This window comes from Dicentrarchus labrax, unplaced genomic scaffold (genome assembly GCF_905237075.1).
Source record: "Dicentrarchus labrax unplaced genomic scaffold, dlabrax2021, whole genome shotgun sequence".
In the NCBI taxonomy this organism is placed as follows: Eukaryota; Metazoa; Chordata; class Actinopteri; family Moronidae; genus Dicentrarchus; species Dicentrarchus labrax.
The window spans coordinates 19,470,479-19,489,958 of NW_026136715.1; the positions used below are offsets into that span (position 1 = coordinate 19,470,479).

General features: G+C 41.8%; 2 protein-coding genes across 5 annotated transcripts; one reads left to right on the top strand and one right to left on the bottom strand.

The window, feature by feature from the left end:
* The first annotated feature begins 370 nt into the window (after nt 1-370).
* arhgef16 (Rho guanine nucleotide exchange factor (GEF) 16) lies at nt 371-13,220 on the top strand. Its single transcript, XM_051426795.1, has 15 exons — nt 371-633; nt 1,349-1,970; nt 2,365-2,416; nt 3,364-3,527; nt 3,931-3,987; nt 5,608-5,768; nt 7,323-7,475; nt 7,570-7,699; nt 8,270-8,344; nt 8,457-8,549; nt 8,746-8,897; nt 9,602-9,790; nt 10,793-10,863; nt 11,847-11,948; nt 12,064-13,220. The coding sequence occupies exons 2-15, from the start codon at nt 1,398-1,400 to the stop codon at nt 12,201-12,203; spliced, it is 2,112 nt and encodes a 703-aa protein (XP_051282755.1). The 5' UTR covers nt 371-633; nt 1,349-1,397; the 3' UTR covers nt 12,204-13,220.
* Nucleotides 13,221-18,710, bottom strand: ybx1 (Y box binding protein 1). 4 transcript variants are annotated; one of them, XM_051426802.1, is made up of 8 exons: nt 18,440-18,710; nt 16,457-16,520; nt 16,137-16,170; nt 15,935-16,024; nt 15,441-15,785; nt 14,613-14,710; nt 14,004-14,290; nt 13,221-13,574 (listed from the first exon to the last, which is right to left on the bottom strand). In XM_051426802.1, exons 1-7 carry the CDS (start codon nt 18,546-18,548, stop codon nt 14,050-14,052), a joined length of 981 nt encoding a protein of 326 aa, XP_051282762.1. In that variant the 5' UTR covers nt 18,549-18,710; the 3' UTR covers nt 13,221-13,574; nt 14,004-14,049. The 4 variants fall into 4 exon arrangements, with proteins under 4 accessions (XP_051282762.1, XP_051282764.1, XP_051282763.1 ...); XM_051426804.1 differs by having other exon boundaries at nt 15,504-15,785; nt 18,440-18,709; XM_051426803.1 differs by having other exon boundaries at nt 14,625-14,710; nt 18,440-18,709.
* Nucleotides 18,711-19,480: the final 770 nt, after the last annotated feature.

Consider the following 19,480-nt stretch of genomic DNA (forward strand, 5'->3'; position numbering starts at 1 on the left):
AAATCTCTCAAATGTGGGGAAGATTTTGAAAGTTTAGATTTTGCACTTGTTGTTGCGTCTCGTCTCCTATTGGTCACCAGAGGGAGCCACAGAGCTACGTGTACCAACCAGGTAGTTGTGATGACAACAAACATCAGAAAGAAAGAAACAGAAAATCGTTGGAAGCTCAAACTAATGATTTTATTCTATGTATTTGCAAAATGATTATAACAATGTGGATTCTAGTCAGACTGTTTTAAATGCATTTGTTTAAAAACAACAAGTGTCATGTTGCAAAGCCGGACTGGAAAGTCACAGAAACAGCATTTAAATCCAAATGTTACAGTTGTTTCCGTAGCTGCGAGCCTTTCCCTGCGTTAACCAATACTGCCTCTTTTTCACACGATTGATTGATACTCACCTGTAGTGACGTAGGCAGCAGGGCTTAATGGGTGAGCAGAGGAGGAAGTGAGTGAGAGAGAGGGTGAGAGAGGAAAAAACAGTGACCGAGTGCTGCGGAGGACTACAGCTGCTTCTTAAACTGCACTTCTCCGCGCACCGGACGGACAGCGGCTCTCCGGAGGACCGGCGGGAGGACTGACCACTGATACCATTGAATAAGAAGGCTGGTATTAGTAAGGTCACCTCGCACAGGTAAGACAGCTGTTGAACCGCTCACTGTCTCAAGTGTTTGCTGAACTGCGTGTCACCCCGCTGTTAAGAACCATGGGAATGTGAGGCAGACATTTTTGCTCCCACCCTAATCCGTCTTTCAGGCAGCGACTGAGGAGACAAAAAAAAAAAAAACCACAATTGTTTATTTTACTGTTATAACAACAAATGTTTTAAAACTTCTGGTAAAGATCTTTTTTTTTTTTGTCTGTTATGAATGTCATGTTGAGCCTGCCACTACAATAACACGTTTATAAGAGTAAGGCCTGCATTATAACTCGCTTGGTCTGCACTTGACTCTTTGCACAGGTTAATTATCGAAAACAAAGAAAACAAAGTGTGAATTCGTTTTCTTGTAGGTTTTGTACAGATTTGCTGGAGCAGGTGTGTGTGTGTGTGTGTTTTTCTCGTGTGGGCTAGTGCAGTGTAGGAGTGAGCGTTGAGTCACGGTTTGAGTCCCTGTATATGAGTTTGAGGACACAACTGGCTGAGTGTGGGAGTGGGGAATTGGATCATGAGTGAGGATCAGTTCTCTGATGGGAAGATATCTGGGTGCCCCACTGTAGGTCACTGAAGGGTCATCCAGACAAGAGAAACTCCTGTTACTCCTGCTGTTTTTTTTCCCATGTCTCCTTTTAAGGTGTTGGACATGTTTCCTGCATGTTGTTTGAACTTGTCATCCTCCCCTCCTCTGCAGACTTGTCCAATGTTGTAGGTGCTGAAGAGCTCCTCGGGCCAAGGACACCATGTCCCACAGCCAGTCAGACAGTTGCATGGGCGACCAGGTCCCCCTAATTCTGGAGAGCCACTTCTCCACAGAACTTCATATATCTGAGCCGGGCGATGATGATTGCCAGTCACAAAGCTACCCTACACCCCAATGTGAAACCTCCACGCCCCAGGAAGATGTAGTAGACAGGAAGGTGGTGCCTCAACAGGTGGTTCTGAGCACCCAGAGTCCTGCAGCGCTGAAGGCTGGCACCCGCCAGGTCATCCCCAAGAATTTAGCTGTGGCCAGCCGGCCCAGGCACCGTCACCACACCACTGTGGTGACATTCCCATTGGGACTGGAGAACTCCATCAGTGGGGGCCGGACCCGTCACTCAACCCAGGGGCCAGATGTGTCCTGGGAGGATTATGACAGTGATGGAGATGGCTTTGCTTTGAGAAGGAACCGCAGGAACAAGTCATACAGAGAGGCTGTGACCAGCCTGGACATTGAAGCCATGGTGACGGGACAAGTGCCTGTAGCCACGCTTAAACCTGTCAGAGAAGACAGGACGCCCAGTCCTGGTTCAGCTCGCAGCCCTGCACGTAAGGTACGTAGGCTAAGGGGTTGGTGGTCAAAGGGTAGTATTCTACTATGTTTTACCCTCGTAGTTAATCTAATGGAATCTGTAGTTGCAGTTGGATAAGAATACAGTTTTGTTTCTGTAAAAGCCTCGTGGGTCAGCCAGCATGGCCAATAGTGTTGGCTGTGATTCTCCTTTAGTCATAGGGATGATGGCGTGTTTCCACATGTTTCCTATCTTCCAGACCAGTGTCAGTGTTGAGGAAGTCTTCATAGGGGTTTTACCACACTATATTTAACATTTGTGGATTGGAAGAAAGTGGCAGTGCTGAAGAGAGAATGTCAAAAGATACTATTAGTTTTATTGATGCGCATGCAATCCACAGTGTTTAACTCAGGCTGCACTGCTGTCTCCCCTCTAGCGAACCCTGGGGAGAAAGAGGAACCAGAACAAACGTGGGTCCTTCAAAGATGGTATGTTAACTAATGTGTCACTCTGTCCACTTCTCTAAATGTGACTATAGGACTACAAATAGAAGGGAAATAACAATGATGATTGATGTTTTTGCATTGGATTGCAAAGGAATTATGTGTCATAGTATTCTCAATGAAAATGTTCAAAAAAAACGCACTTGCCTTGTGGATGCAACATGATGTCTCCACGTAATGGCTTAGAAAAGATCCCTTGAGGCAACAAGAGAGGACAGAACAGGAAATCATTCACTCTGAACGTTCCCAGCATGCTGAATGTCACATTGTTGAGTCCTTAATGTGTAACTTGTCCTGAGTTTTTAAAAGTAAGTCTCCAGTTATGATTATGTGGACTTGAGAAGGACCAGTTGAAGAGTTGTTTGTCCACTTGTGAACTGGAATTAAAACTGACATTTAGTGCTTTTTCAGGGGTTTTGGTACATTCTCAAAGATGCCATTATTCTTTCTCAGTATCATAATTAGATTTCACCTTAACATTTAACGCTATGAGAATTAAACCTGTGATCTTTTAACTAACTTAATGGTCTCTGTATTATTCAGTAATGTAACAAAAGAAATCTGCATTTAAATCCAACTCACTGTCACTTTTTTTATAACGGTTGCATTCTCACCTCCCACACTTTAATTTTTTATTTCAGTTGCCCATGTCATTATGTTGATAGATATTGGCCATGTTTCAGCCTTTCCTTTGTTACACTTCAACATAGAATACCTACAATTACCTTCTTTCAGTACAGCTGACAGATTTGTGGGTGAATAAGAACAGAATCCTTAATGCATAGGAAGTATATCAGTTAGAAACCAGGTACTTTAACCGTTAACACTGCATTTTAGTAATCTATTTTTTTGTGCTTCTGTTGTCATGAAAAATGTTCCACATTGCAAAACCACCACACAGAGAAACAACTGTTTGTTGATGCTATCCTCAGCTACACCGCGCCTCTACCAGGAGATCCGTGAGCGAGGGCTGCACTCCACCAACCAGGATGAGCTGCTGGATGACTTTGTGGTGGTGGAGCCTCCTGTGGAGGACCAGGGCATCGTGGTGAAGAGCTACCGGCCTGCACAGATGACCTGGAGCCAGCTGCCACAGGTACACCTCGATCTGTTCTGGCATACAATCTGTGAGCATTGAGGGGGGGAAAATCAAGTGCAGCCTAAGAGTTCTGCAAAGGTGTTTGAAGGGTTGACGTTATTCAAGTTATAATTATACAAGTGTACTAGTACATAGATTTATTTTAGTCATCACTTCCTGAGAACACTGACAGTCATTGTGTTTGTCTGATGATGGGTTTGTTTGTTTGTTCTTTAAAAGGTTGCAGTGTAAAGTCTTGTTTTCACTGCTGCACTCAATGACCCCTTGTGGAAATTTGGTTTGCTCGAGATGTCACAACCACTGAGCTTGTCTCACAGGCTGGAGATGTTGAACTTTTCATTTGTATCCTGTATCAGAATGCAGAGCATAACTTAAATGTGTCTGTGTATCTCTTACAAAGGTGAAGGACACAGATATCCTGACAATAATCTCACCTCAGGAGAGAAAGAGACAAGAGGTAAGGATGTGTGTCTGCTGGTGTGTGTGTGTATGCAGGTATGCATCATGTGGCTTCTCTCTACACTCACTATATTGCCTCAGCATCCAAGGGCCAGCCAAAACATCACCCCTACATTAGTTTTTCTATACACAATCAGTATTTTTGTTCAGTCTAACCTGGCCCAGTCCTAGCTAGCAAAGGAGTGCCTCTATTTTCAGAACACATGGTTTACAATCAATATTATGAATCTGTAACCAAAATGACTGTAAAGCTACTCCACAATCATTTTGATTTCCATCCCACAATGGCCAACATGAACAGTCAACAAGTTCAAACTCATTGTCAAAGAGTTTCCCAGGAAATGAAGAAAGTCACTGAACAGAAGTAGATAAAACAGGTTAAGGTAATGTGAACAACAAAACATTACAAAATAACTCCTGGAAAGTAACTGAACATCACAGACTGATACCCTCTATAAAGTGTAACACTGTCTAAGGGTGGATTTTCCCTTTTGTAATATGTCTTCACTAGCAGTCTAACAACTGATGTTGTGTCAGTACCAAAGGTCCACCCTGTGTGCACTGCAGTCCCTGAATAAAGCCACACCCTGCCAGTGGGATCACACTCAGTCCCTCTCCTGACCAGGTGCTGGTCTTTTGTACCCTTAGTCACCTCACAGGTTTCATTTTAGTGCTTAAACAGTGCTCCAGATTTGCAGCCATCCATGGCTAGAGCTACTTTTTGAAAGTATTTTGTTGAATTTTAACTGAAATGACCTAAACACACTGCCCTTCTAGTGTGCATGCTGTAATATCAGGAAGATTTGAGATCTGAGCAAAAACTGTTGCCTCACAGCTCAGACAGAGATTTTCAGGAAGTAGTGTTCCTGATTTAACTCAGCTAATGCCCTTTGGTCTTGTCTGAGCTACTTCATCTTTACAGGAAGTAGGCGGGTGGAAGGTGTGTCACCACCTGATAGCTCACCTAAGATCCTAACCACAAACAGCAGAGGTTAAAAAAAACCCTTCATTTCTAAATAGTTTCACTGTCATACAGTAAAAACTAGTTTGAACACTGCTACGAATTAACCCCTGCTGATATGTCTTCCCATCTTGACCTTTTTTGGTGTCTGTTGCTATATGGTTCTGGATAATAATAAACTAATAAACCATAACCCTACAGTACACAGGGAATATGTGGAGTTTCAGTGGAGTCAGTGAAACATCAGATTTTGGTGCCACCTCAGTATAAAATCCTACATTCATCATTTTGCTCCAATATTGAATTTGTAGGGAGAACTTTGTCATAGAGGAGATGCAGCAAAAGCATGCAGATTTCTTCACCAACAGCCTCAATAGGCCAGAATGCATTGCAGCCATCGCATATTTTTTGTTTTGTGTCTGACATGTCTGTTGTATTTTATTAATTTTAATGAACTTCATTACTTCTTTGCTTTGTTCATGTGTGCGTAAAACGCACAGTTGAATGCAGAAAGTACAGGATAGTCCTCTGACTATGAAAAGGAATTCTGGGAAATTTAGGAAATGACCCAGAGGTTAAAATGCAGGTTAAATAAAAGTTGGTTCCCCAAAAAAGTTAAAAAAAAAAAAAAAAAGGGTATGTGTGGTCATTTGACAGGCTATTTTTGAGATCATCACATCGGAGCATTCGTACCTGCACAGCCTGGGCATCCTGGTGCGTCACTTCAAGAATAATGACACTCTGAAGAAAACAATGACGGCCACAGAGCACCATCACCTCTTCTCCAACATCTCTGTCATCCACCAAGTCAGCAAACGGTGGGCACAACACTCTTATCAGCTTACTTGTTTGTGTGTGTGTGTGTGTGTGTGTGTGTGTGTGTGTGTGTGTGTGTGTGTGTGTGAGAGAGAAAGAGAGTGCTAGAAAACTACTTGTGGGGGAGGTTCACCACCTCATAGTAAAGGATCTGACAGTGTTATGGACTGTGTGTCTGCATACAGTATCGACTGTACTTTGCAGGCTTTAAACTAGTTGTGTTGTATTCCCACAGACACATTGTTTCAAGTGGAAAATGGGTTGAAGGTAGAGTATTTGCCCTTAGCATGTCCTAAGTATCCTGTAGGCTCCATCGACATGTTAAAACACGCTGGCCAAACAGGTTCTGCTGCCTGTTTGCTCCGAGTGGTATTCCCGGGTTTTGAAATGATAATGTACTTGAGAACTGCCTGTCTTTCTGTGTATTGCTGATTACCATATTCTGAATGAGAATAAATCCAATTTTAAGAGAGGGCATATCCTTCTATATTTGATATTCCTGTTCTCTGTTTCAAAGTAAAACAGGATCTGTGAAACTAGAAAGTACAAGCTGCTGCCTGACATATCTGACTTACAGTATCTGTGTGTGAATGCGAGTCTTGTAGCTGATTCCTGGGTTGGGCTGTTTTTCTGGTGTCATTTTACTCCTATTTGTTAAAAAGGCACTTAGCAAGGGTGGGGCTGAAACTCATTTATGGTTTTGATAATGCAAATAATGGAAAGCCTTACAAAGCTTTAGCAGAAGGGATCCCATGGATCTTATAGTAGAAATAAAAACTTACATACATATAGTAGTTTAGTATATTGGCAGCTTGGAATCATTAATAGTCTTTCAGGGTTGTTCTGAAGTTCATAGGAGGCTGTTGTTTTTAAATTACAAGCTCAAAAATAATTAATTCTAGTGGCACAGCAGTTACAAACACTGCTTAACATTACAACAAACATTACATAAGTTACAACAGGAACACCTCATGTAAATAGGCTCTAATACAGCATGTATACTAGCTATACTAACTTGGTTTTGACAAAGTCGACAGAAACTTATTACGATTTGTTGTAACATGAAAACGCTGATAAATTCATCTGTAAATCGATGGTGTTGTTATCCCATACCAATATCCTGATATATAAAACATGGACATTGTCCTCAGAAGAAGAAGAAGAAGATATACTTTATTAATCCCCTTGGGGAAATTTTTCTTTTTCACTCTTTTTTTTATACACACACACTTCATGCACTTGTGGACATGCCAACAGGGAGAGAGATGGTGGAGTGATGGGGCTGCAACGTTAACGGCACTCCATGAGGCTTGGAGTTAGGTTGCCTTGCTCAAGGGCACCTCGGCAGTGTAGAGGAGGTGAAACTGGCACCTCTCCAGCTACCAATCCACACTCCATATTTTGTGGTCTGTGGGACTTGAACCGGCGACCGTCCGGTTCCCAAGCCCAAGCCAAGTCCCTACACACTGAGCTACTGCTGCCAGGTAATGAGTCTGTGGGAGGAAAAACAGTTCTTTCACTTCTTTACCAACCTCCTCCTCTCTCTCCATTTTCAGGTTTTTTGAGGACCTTGAACGGCGTCACTATGACAACCCAGTGATCCGGGACATTAGCGATATTGTTCAGAACCACGCTGCCCACCACTTTGAGCCCTACATCGTCTACTGCTCCAACGAGACCTTCCAGCAGAGGACCCTGCAGAAGCTGCTGTGAGTAGCAGCAGTGAACTGTAACGAGCTGTTGAGTTTCTACAGTTAACACGACAGGATGAACTGAACTTCCCTCTTTCTTTACATCTATTAGGACCAGCAACATTGCGTTCAAAGAGACTCTCCGGCAAATTGAAGGGAGCAGTGAATGCGGAGGGTTGCCCATGATCTCTTTCCTCATCCTTCCCATGCAGCGAGTCACCAGACTGCCACTGCTGTTGGATGTCAGTTTGACCTTTGCTTTCTTATATGAGCGACTCTCAACCTCTGGCTGTTCACAGCTGCTTGTTGCAGGTGTAACCCTGCCATTCAAGGGTTTATTTGTAGTTTATTGGACAGACACGTAGCCACTGAAAATACTTAGATTTCCAAAGAAATTGATTCAAATCACTCTAAAAAAAAAAAACCCAACTTACCCTGTGAGTTCATGGCCAGCAGGATGACTTTTTTTATAAAGATAATTTGTTACCTGATAGTGTTGATCTAATATGCATTTACCACATTATGTATCTATTATCTTTTTTAGTCTTTATGAAAACATTTTCTTGTGATATGTGTTTCTAAAAATTATTCGGCCAAAATTTAAAGGCAAATACTTATTTATGTATCAAAGAGACACATTTCTTTTGGTTGATATGAGCACGTTTTACAAAACTAATAGTAAAAAAAAATTAAAATTAATGATTTTGGAATTCCATATTTAGCTTTGGCTTGTGCTGTGGTGTAGACAATAGTTTTGACTACAGAAGTAAATTTGTTATATAAATAGTCATATGTTTCTTCTCTCCTCACAGACAATCTGCCAGAAAACTCCAGACAAGACAGCAGAGTACTTTGCTGCTGTTTGGGCGCTGCACGCCATCAGCAAGGTAAAGATATTGAGAACAGCTCTGCCTGAGAGTGTACTGCCAAGTCCATGAGCTTTTACGGCCATGTTAATCATTCATTGTCATGTCATTGTTGTCATTATTACTTCAACAGTTGGTCACTAGTTGCAATGATGGAGCTAGGCGGATGGAGAGAACAGAGCAGATGTACACCATCCAGAAACAGATGGATTTTGGTAAAATCAAGGTAGGAGCTCCACTAAAGACCTTCAAGGAGGAAAACAGTGAATATAAAGTTTACAGGGTTTGACTTTTAGGTAAAATGTTGGTGTATGGATGTAAGCGAGGATCATAATGGAACGTACTGATGCAGATCCAGTACAGACAAAAACATCTTGGCCCAGTTTGCTAACCTGGACTGATAACTCTTCGTGTCCTTGCAGCCATTTCCTCTGGTGTCGTCATCGCGGTGGCTGAAGAAGCGCGGTGAACTGGCCATCTGCACTGAAGAGCTCAGCATCTGGAGGGCTTTCAGCCACAGGAGCAACTACCTGTTTCTCTTCAATGACGTATTGATCGTCACCAAGAAGAAGAGGTCAGTGGGACTAACATTTGTTTTGAACAAATTTAAAATTATATTTTGTGGAACAAAGGTATTTACAAAACTTAAGCTGACAGACATAACTGTGATTTAATTCATGAAAATATAAATACCCTCCAGTAGTATTGAAGTCATTAAGATTAAATCTAATGGGATCACTTAAGATGCATTCAACCTCATGTAATATCCTAGTTTTTGAAGCATTTCATGAACTTAATGGGCTGGTGACTCCTGTTGACACTGAGTAGGACCAGCTGCTGGCAGGCAGGGAGCCTGAGAAACAGAGAGAAAAGAGGGGAGAGGGGACAGAGAAAGGAGAGTAGTATGGATGTGGTGCGTGCATACTTGAGATTCTTCAATCTTGCATTCAACATGTCAGCTCGACAGGCTACAGCTTTCTGTTTTGAGTTAGGGAGAAACTAAACAATGTCAGCTCAGAGAAAGGAGTTGCCCACAACACTGGATTCATTTTCAGGGTTGTAAAGTCCACACAGTCACCCAGTCTTTACGTGGTAATTTCTATGAAATGCTATTAGCAGATAGTCGAGGAATGTTAATAGTACACACACATAAAGTCAACCTGCGTTTAGTTACGCTATAATGTGCAAAAGTGGCCATTTCAGTATCACCTCTACTGGTGGACACAAATTGTTTGATTAAAAAATATCCTGCTAATGGAATTGTGTTTGTTTGTCCAGTGAGGAGAGCTTTGTGGTGATGGACTACGCCACTCTGGAGAACGTGGAGGTGGAGCTCGGAGAGGATGCAGAGGGACGGACATCTCCGCCTGCCAAGAATAGCTCCAGCCACTATCTTTCCTTAAAACTGCTGATGAGCAAGAACAGTGAGGGCAGAGTGGAGCAGATCTCCCTGGTGGCCGAGTCCAGGTACTGCAGCTCTCAACTCCCATCAGCCATAAACTGTACATAACATAACAGTTATCATCCCTCAAGTGGACATTTCTATTTGAAAGAACAAATAGAAGATAATACAAGGTGGCATTAGGTACAACTGGAGAGAGGGGTGGATTTTAGTGATAATCTGACATCTTTCTTTCACATACTGGTTTGTACGTACATGCAAATACAGTGTTGATACTACTGAATGTTTATTGAACATAGCAGAGGAGGCAGTCGCGCTAGTCAGCTTACTGAGGCTGATTTCTTCTTGTACTATTTCTCTCTGCAGTATTAAAACTGATTCACTGACCAAATTGTGAAAAACTAAAAACACATTGCATTTCATGTGTTTTTTATTTCTTTTTTGTTGTTTTTTACTTATTTTATTAACACAAAGGTTCAAACAAGTATCTGTATCAAGTTATTCTTATAGTTTTGCATTTTTGTTTTCAATTCAGTTTAGTTCCAGTTAGTTTCCAGAGTGGGTTTGCTTGTTTCAGTTAAGTTTTTATTGTTTGAAAATGTTTAATTTTATTAGTTTTTGTCAGGGGAAACATTTAAGACGTTCAGAGTAGGTATCACAATACAAACACAGCGTGTCTCCCAGTCTCAGTAATATAGACACCAGTGCCTCCTCATGCTTGTTGTGTTGACAAATTGACTGTATCTTTAGAATATGACATTAGTGACTGAAACAAATGCTGATAAAAGCAATAACTTAAATTAAGGAGTAAAGTGATTATTGGATTTTTACTGTTAATATGTCTCGATTATTTAAGAGGCCAGCCACTTCAGTTTTAAATGGATCAAAGAATCTTGCATTTTTAAGATCTCCTACTTTCCTACTAGAAACCCAATCTGATGTTTTGTGTCTGGCTCCCTCTACTGACAGAAGTTTATAGGAAACAGACTTTTTGTTATCACATGTACATTAGACTGCATTGGGTTTGGAGTCATATTTAACTGTGCTGTTTCGTCTCTGTTGCCAAGGGTGGACCGGGCGCGATGGATAGTTGCTCTTACAGAACACAAGCAGGCAGGAGTCTCCACTCCGACAGCTGGTAAGTCAACATGCTTTATTTACCAAGGGAGTCGTTCTTTAAAATGCACTTTGAGTTAACTCTGAGACCAGACCAGACATGTAATCTTTAAAAGTGGCAACTAATGACAAATATATTCTGTTACTGTTAATGTGTAAATGATTAATTTGCCATGGAAGGCAGAAAACAGATGGCTCGCAGTAATTTTCCATTTAGAATAACTTTCAATTAACTATTAAAGCTGCATAGGTTCTCTTCTTTTCCAGACCTTTTCACACATTTTCAAACATTTTCTTGATCTATGTGAACTCTGACTTTAGTTCACAATGTGTTACAATGACTTTAATACATATAAAGAACATGGTTTGTACTTAACTCACCTTTGACTTCTGGTACAACACTGTTCTCCCTGCATGTATACTGTATATGAAACAGATGCCCAAGTGATCCTACAGTATGTGCCCACTGTGCTTTGGACATGCACAGTACACATTTAAAACCAAGACAGATGTGGAGCAGTTGTTCAGATTCCTGTGAATTAGGCCATAGTGTCCTATAGGCCAATAAGATCAAAACACAAACTTTATTTTTGGATATTAAATTAATCTTATTTCAATTAAAGCAGTCATATTGTGCATACAAATACTCTTTTTATACTCTGTTAATGGTATATTTTAAAAAAGAAACATCCCACAGGCAGCACTCTTTGTGTAATGGCTATTGTTTTAAGAGTGAGTGTATCTCTGTTTGATATCTGATACTGTTATCAAAAGGTGTGCCTTTCCAGGGCAAATGCCAAGTACCAAGAAGTAATGTGATGCACTGTCAGTATTCAGCAGTGTGGTACGGGACGAGTACAGAGCAGGGCTCTTAATTCTTCACAGTGGGCCAACATAATGAACCACATACATAGTGCTATAAAACAGATACATGACATATAGGAAAGTATGCTGTACCAAACATAAACAATTTGGTTTTATGTTTATTATGGGAATGTATTTCAGGTCTGCCACAGTATGAGGCCACCAAAGCCTATATGCCAAGGGAGCTAGATGAGTTGGGGCTGCAACAAGCTGAGCTCGTCATCGTCCTGCAGAAAGAAGAAGGTGAGGTGCATGCTACCTGTAATACATGTAATGACCTGTAGTCTGTTACAGTTCAAATAAAAGCAGGCTACTGAGTGCTTATGGTGAACCTAAACTGTCCTTCCTGTCTTTCCAGCCTGGTGCTATGGAATGAGAATGCGAGATGGAGAGAGAGGCTGGTTTCCTGCTAGCTGTGCCACAGAGATCACCAACCCCACTGCCATTGAGAACAATGTGCAACGAATGAAGCGCCTGCGCAAAGAGACCAATGTCTGAGTGATTCTCAATGTACTTTAGAGTGGACAAAATAACAGAAACACCTTCTGGTACTCACAATGTTCAGTTTTTGTTAAGACTGCAATGATGGGGACTCATACTGAACAAACGATAACTATTAATTACTGTAACAGTGGCTGAGAAGTCCTTTACCAACAGACTGAAGGACACTTACCAGGATACATGTCAAAAATGGCCATCAATGCCGCCTTGGCGTCCCAGTGGTCTAAGAGGAATTCAGTGAATCCAGCCAGTGTTCATGTTGCTCTCTATCACTGTCCAAACCAAATATTTTAAAACATGGCCATCAGCTGAATGAACAAACAAAAAAATATATTTGTTGCAGAGCCACTGAATAAAGGTGTTGTCTACCTTCTACATGTGCAGCCAATAAATAGGATTTACTGGCCAACAGTGGATATTGTACTCTACTTGTACAGCATTACCCCTGCTGCTTCCTTGTTAGTGTGAACGGAAATTTAAACTTACTTGCAAGTTAAAGTTAAAACTTACAATTAATGAACCTCAGATTCAGCCTATGACTTAATTTAAACTCTAGGAGCTTTAAAATATAATTGTCTACATACACTATAGTATGAGAAGTTGCATGCAAAAACATTTAAGTTTATTAGCTACTTTGCTTTAACCCTAACCTCAAGAGGAGGAACTTGATTTAGTGCTAAATGTTGGTTACATTTCTTGTTGGATCATATTGTGTTGGTGTCAGTTAAATAATGCTGTGTAGGGTTTCTTTGTTATGCTGGTGTAAAAGATAATGATAACTGAATTATCAAAGTTTTGTTAAAAGGCAGCTTTACATACTGTGCCATTGTTCAATTTGGTTGATTAAATAACACTGCATCGTACAATGCATCGTATATTTGTCTAAATAGATTATCTGAAATGAAATAACACTCCAACACAATTGTACATTATGTAAGAAAGAAAAAAAATCCATGTTTTGTCATTTTTAAAAACCCATATACTTGAATAAAATAAATAAAGCAGACAAGACAATTCTCCTGGTTTCTGGTATTTTATTTTTTGAGCTTGCATTTTGTTAAAATGTTTGAATACATAAAAAGTTATTTAAAAATGTCAAACTGACCAGATATCAAATTCCATTTTTTCTTTAAAAACCATTTGGTGTAAAAACTTAGGACAGATTTAGAAAAACATTTGCTGTTTCCCCAAAACTTTTTGTAGCTGTCACATAAAAATAATGGAAAAAAAACAGGTCTGCATAGATTCTGCAGGCAATCGGTGGTAATCTGGTCAAATGCATGGTGCAAGCTTGTGACGATCGTCAAGTCAAATCTTTATTGCTCAGATCTTGTTTGATGTTTCTTCTTGTTGTTGTTGACAAAAAAACTGTAAAAGAAGAAAAAAGGCAAATTATTTATCTGCATGCTGCCTTTCCAATCTCTGGGTTTAGTCATGTGGCATGCTGCACCATGAGTTGCCTGAAAATGTGCATCATCACCAGATAGCAATAATCCAAAGCTGCTGCTCATATGGAAGACAATAGGAGGGCTCTATGGTGCCAGACAGTTTGCTTTATCAAATCCACTGCATTACCTCATGCTTTGAATCATCCACTACACAGCTGAAAAAGTGCAAACGACAAGCTAGCTGACCCTAGTTAAAAAAAATAATCTAAGCAGCTATTAAACTTTGTAAGTTTCCTACTATGTACTGTTGTCATCCTTAACTGGTAGCTGTGTCTGAAACCACTAATTTGTGCAGCTCAAGTTAATGAAAAAGGGACTCAGTTCAGCCATCATAAGCCTATAGACTCACCCGGACGATGGTAAAAGATGGTAGGTGCCGGTGGGCAGGTTCTTTCCTACTCAGCCCCACCCTGCTGGGCCTCGGGAGCGGACGTTTTCTCTGCAGATGGGTCACCTCCTGTCTTGGGCTCCTTGGTTTCCTGGCCGGGTTTGCCACCAGTCTGTGGGCGTCTGCGGCGGTAATTAAAGTTGCGACGGGAACGCCGCTGGCGTGGCTGTTGGTTCTGACCTCCTTCGCCACCCTGATTCTCTTTGTCCTCCTCACCGTCCCGCACCGGTCTGGGACGTGGTGGACCCCTGGAGTGAGCAAGCAAAAAGCAAGGGGAATATAAGCAAACACAAAGCACACAATCAATAAGAAGTGGCAATATCATGCAAAAAAAATACATCAGCCACTGTTAGTCATTTTTCTTTTTAACATATGTCAAATTTGGATGCACAGCAGCAATTTGAGGTTAGGCTGCAATAAAAGGAGAGTTTCTCAGGCCAAAACACATGGCTCTAATTTATTCAAGTTAATTTTAACAGGCAAACTTCAGTTGGTGGCTATGATCCAGACAACTCAGTGCTTTACTCTCCCATTGTTGCAGCCCTGCGTCAATGAAGCCAACATGCAAACCTTGGTCTGAACCTTGGTCGGAAGCCTCTGTAGTAGTTCTGCCTCGCTGGTCTGTTGCCCTGGTCTGGACCTCCCTGGCTCTCGTCACCCTCACCTCCCTGAAGGCAAACAGATCGAACAACTGACACGTAGCTTTTTCCAGAGCCAACACACAGGCAAACAAACTTTAGAACATTTGTTATAAAGTGCACAGTCCTCAGTTGTAATGCAACTCGACAGATTGCCATTCAGAAGGACCAGTGTGTAAGATTAATGTATTGGCATAAATTGAATGATAGTCAATCATGTTTCCATTAGTGAAAAAATTACCTGAAAATTAGAACCGTTGTTTTTGTTACCTTAGAACGAGCCCTTTATATCTACAGGAGGAGTGGGTCCTCTTCCACGGAGCCCACTTTATCGCACCTCAATGTTTCAGTATTGTTACAGTAACACAGAATAGACAAAACAAACACCGGCACTAGATAGGGCCTTTTGCGTTTTACGTGGCCACCGTAGTTTCTTCTACACATTTGGAAAGGGAGGGTGAGTGGAGGGATATCAGTTTGTTGCAATCTGCAAACTTACTTCCAAAAACCACTCAACCCTGCACACTGGTCGTTTAATGTTGAGGCTGATTAAAGTGCTCTGATATTAGGGGCCTATTTGAGTAATTTTGAAAAATATTGGCAAGACCCCCGATACACCAAGATTTATTGTTCACAACCACGTGAGTGTTGTAAAGGAGAGGATTGAGAGTTGTGTATGACATCAACATATCAATGGTCCCGAGTTATTCGTGGGACTGCTGGGTGCCTGCTTCAGGATAGAAGCCCTGTGACGGCGTACCTCAGTCATCTCTCCGCGTGGTGCGTTGGTGTACGGGGGCCGTCGGCCGTAGCGTCTACGTACAAAGTATGGCGGGTAACGCCGTCTGCCAGGGTAAGCAGGCCTGCGCTGAGGTGGCTGCGAGTCTCCTTCAGGGGCGCTCTCTCCCCCATCTCGGCTGCCTTTGTCTCGACCTCCGCTGCCTGGCTCCCCCTCTCCGTCACTCTGGTAGTTATCTGGATATTCTCCACCACGGGGAGGGCCCCTTCTCCGGGGATAGCGCCTATAGCGGTTCCTGTCAGCGGCGTACTTACTTCCCTGGACTGCAATGCCTCCTGGGCCGGTGACATTTGCCGCCTCTGCTCCCTGTGCACAGTAGCATTTTTAAAAAAAAATAAATTAATTACCCAATCTAGGGAATAACAATTAACAAGATTTTTTTGTACAAAAACTAAAATCACAATTTTGGACCGAGTCGCAAAATGTTTGGAGTTGTTAACCAATGAATGACTAACCTTCTCTCCCTCAACTACATCAAACTCCACAGTTTCTCCATCTCCAACACTGCGAAGGTATTTCCTCGGGTTGTTCTTTTTGATGGCTGTCTAAAAATGAAAAAAAAAAACAGTTCAGATGTGAGATTTGATATAAATGCTCATTGATATATATTTTTAAATGATATACATAAACGTAGTTATGTTTTTGAACAGAACTTACCTGGTGTACAAAAACGTCCTCTTTTGTGTCATTCCTAAACAAAAGAGAAAAAAACAGTTACATCTAGTTAGCAGTATCTTAATGAGCCGCATAATGCAACAATGTATCTGCTGACAGATTGCAACTAAACCTATAAGTGTTAATCAAGTACTGAACATAACGACAGCATGGAGACCAGCAGACAAATCGTCTGGTCAGCTTTGTAAGCAAATCAAAGCCATAATAGGATTGGGAGTGTTCCTACACACGCAAGCACACACACATACACACACGATATCAGGGTCTTTAGGAGCCATGGGGTGGGGGTAGGGTCCACTTACCTATTGATAAAACCATATCCATTCCTGACGTTGAACCATTTGACTGTACCCAAGACTTTTGTTGCTGCAATGAAACACAATAAAAAATTAAATGATTAACCAAGTTTAAGCTTCAGTCATTTCCTTTTCTGTGTTAGACTGTAAAGATAACATACTGCAAGCATAGATGTAAACTTCAAAATCAGCTTCTCAGTGTTTCACTGATGTGAAACAGCAAAGGAATCAAATAACGACAGATGATGAAAAACCAACCACGGGTACAGATAATGTGGAAGTTATATTTAAACTACCAACTGTCACCCTTTTTATAGATCCTGATGCTTAGGGGTGCCCCATGCCAGCTGCACTTGGTGTGAGGCGTGAACCATTATGACCCTGTAATAACTACACCGTTTCTCATGCGGATCTTAAGTTCACTTACTGTCCACATTATGGGTGCCTCTATGTTAAGGAGCTGCAGTAGTGTGGCATATCAGTGACGGATACCGTAACGAAATACACTGTAGTCGCTGACAACATTTGAAAGTTCAACTACTACAGACCTACTGCCCCATTTTAAGCCGCACTGCTCAGTACTAGAGCGTTCACACGTGGTAGAGTCGCGCCCGGATACGTTAGCAAGCAGCGTGCCCAATTGCCTTGTTAGCATAGTAGCTAACTGGGTCTCAACCATGTGGTTGGATTAAAGCCAGCAAACGGAAAACACTCTAGCACCCCAGGGCGCATATATTATGACTAAATGTTTTGTAAGAATAAAAAGAACTGTGTGGTTTGTTACTTTGTTTTTCACCGACCGACAGCTGAATAGCGAATGAATTCCGTGGAATCACTCGGCGGACATTTTGAGTGGCCCCTTCAGCCATGTATAGCACACGTTAGCTGGCTAGGCTAGCGTAGCTTTGTAAACCAGCGAGCTACCGCCTCTGTTGGTAGTAGTTAGGCCATAATGCTAGCTCTAAAATCCGCAAAATTAAGACAACCGTTGACACTTGTAATCTAGTGTATTTAGAGACCAACCTGGATATGGTCGCTTCGTCACCTATGTTGGACATGGATTTATACACGTGTTTCGACTATTTTTGGAGATAAAAATTACCAACACGGAACCAGCCTCTATCGTGCGAACAAAGGGACGGCCGGCAGCTAGCGTTAGCTTGCTTTCGACGACAGTTGTCGTAACCGGCTGGGCTGTGTAAAATAACATCGTGTTCCATCGTGATGTGTGATTAACGGTTAGACAATTGTAGCTAACGTTAACGTGCTAACGGTTCGACGTCAACTGCTCTTCGATCGACTACAAACCGTTTTATTTTAGAGTGGGACTAACGTCAGCGAGTATACACGGATCCTGAGCCGACGTCCAACGGCCGTGCATGTGACGGCCAGCCGGTAACCTGGCATTTTGTTGCGGCTTTTCGGACGTTAGAAGGCCGATAAACAGGAGAGATCAACCGGCCAAGATTGAAGGATTACCTTTACCAATCGTGTATTCTCTCGTGAAATTTATGTCACTTCGAGAAACTGTTAATAATTCACAACTAATATTAAACAAATTAGTGGTAACGTGAAATAGGTAACGCTAGCAGTGATAATACGTTCCAACTGACATTTTTATTTGTGCTGCTAGCTAACGTTAGGACTAACGTCTATTTAACGTTAACAGCCAAATTTGCCATGAGATAAAACTCAGTGCACTTTTAAATGAGACACTAACGTTACTTTAATTACAGACACCCCACACGTTATACTAAATGTAAGAGGTAGCTACTTTTAATAGCAAAATTAACGTTTATTTTGTCATCTGCCAATTTAACAAGTTTTGGAGTTAACGGCAACAGTGGATTGTGAGTGTAGTTACTCAACGGTTAGTAGAGCCGGTGATCCGCTCCTAAACGTTAGCAACCGTCGCTTTTGCGCATCGCCTCTACCGTGTCCAAAACCACGTTAGCTAACAGCTAACTAGCTCCTTTCTAGTAGTCTTACCGATGACCTTCTTATCCCCCGCGGAAGCTGCGGCTGCCGGGCTGGATGGGCTCTCCGCATCGTCAGCAGGCTGCGGCGGTTGTTGTTGTGTCTCGGCCTCGCTGCTCATGGTTACTACTGGTTGGTAATGGCTTCTGCCGGCGGCGGCTCTCTGCTATATTTCCCGGTGCTAGATGGTAACCTGGGCCGGCGGTGGTGGGGGCTACTGCCTTCGGGCTCTCTGCTTTCCTCTTTCCGCTCCCGTTGCCGATCGAACTGGGCAGAATGAGTAACTGTGCCGGGGAATGTTCCTGGTCGTGGCTCCGCCCAACAAGTTTTCCTATTGGTTGGAATCTGTAACGCAAAAGAAAACGCATTCCTATTGGTCAACACGGGTGTCAGTGTCGTTTGAGATAGGAGTTTGCCAAAAATGATTGGCTGAAGGAGAACGTACCTGTCCATTGTCACCTCCCCATAGTGATGTCAAAGTCAGACAGATAGCCGTGACACTTTTGGAACAGTGTCTGCTTGGTTATCCCATGTAAGTGTTGGTCTTTTGACAGATTGTAACAAAATGTACAAACACTTGCAAAAACATGGCGTCATAAAATTCCCTCAAAGGGCATATTATTATTTTATCTTCATTTCATGTTTTTAATGTTTGAGGAAAGCAGGTCTTCAGTTCAGCTGAAGGGACTTATTCACATTTTCCCGTTGAGAATTAAAATAAAACGAAATGAATTTTGAACAAGTAGTCAGTTGTAATAATGTAAACGGGGTGCTTGCCTGGAGTTTAATGAAACCGTTGTTTGTATTGTTGCCATAACTACTGACAAAATATTAACTGCCTATAGACACTGCACACTATCTGTAGCTCCATGTGCATTGAGTGCAGCCCTGTGGAAATATTGAGGGATAACTGACCTAATTTAAGGGAAGGATTAGGAAAGCCTCAATATTTTATTCACGGAACACGATGTAACCTAAATGTTACATTTATCATGTTTACTGCATTATCACAGTTGCAGTGGTAGTACCTCTCAAACGTACATGATACCTTGG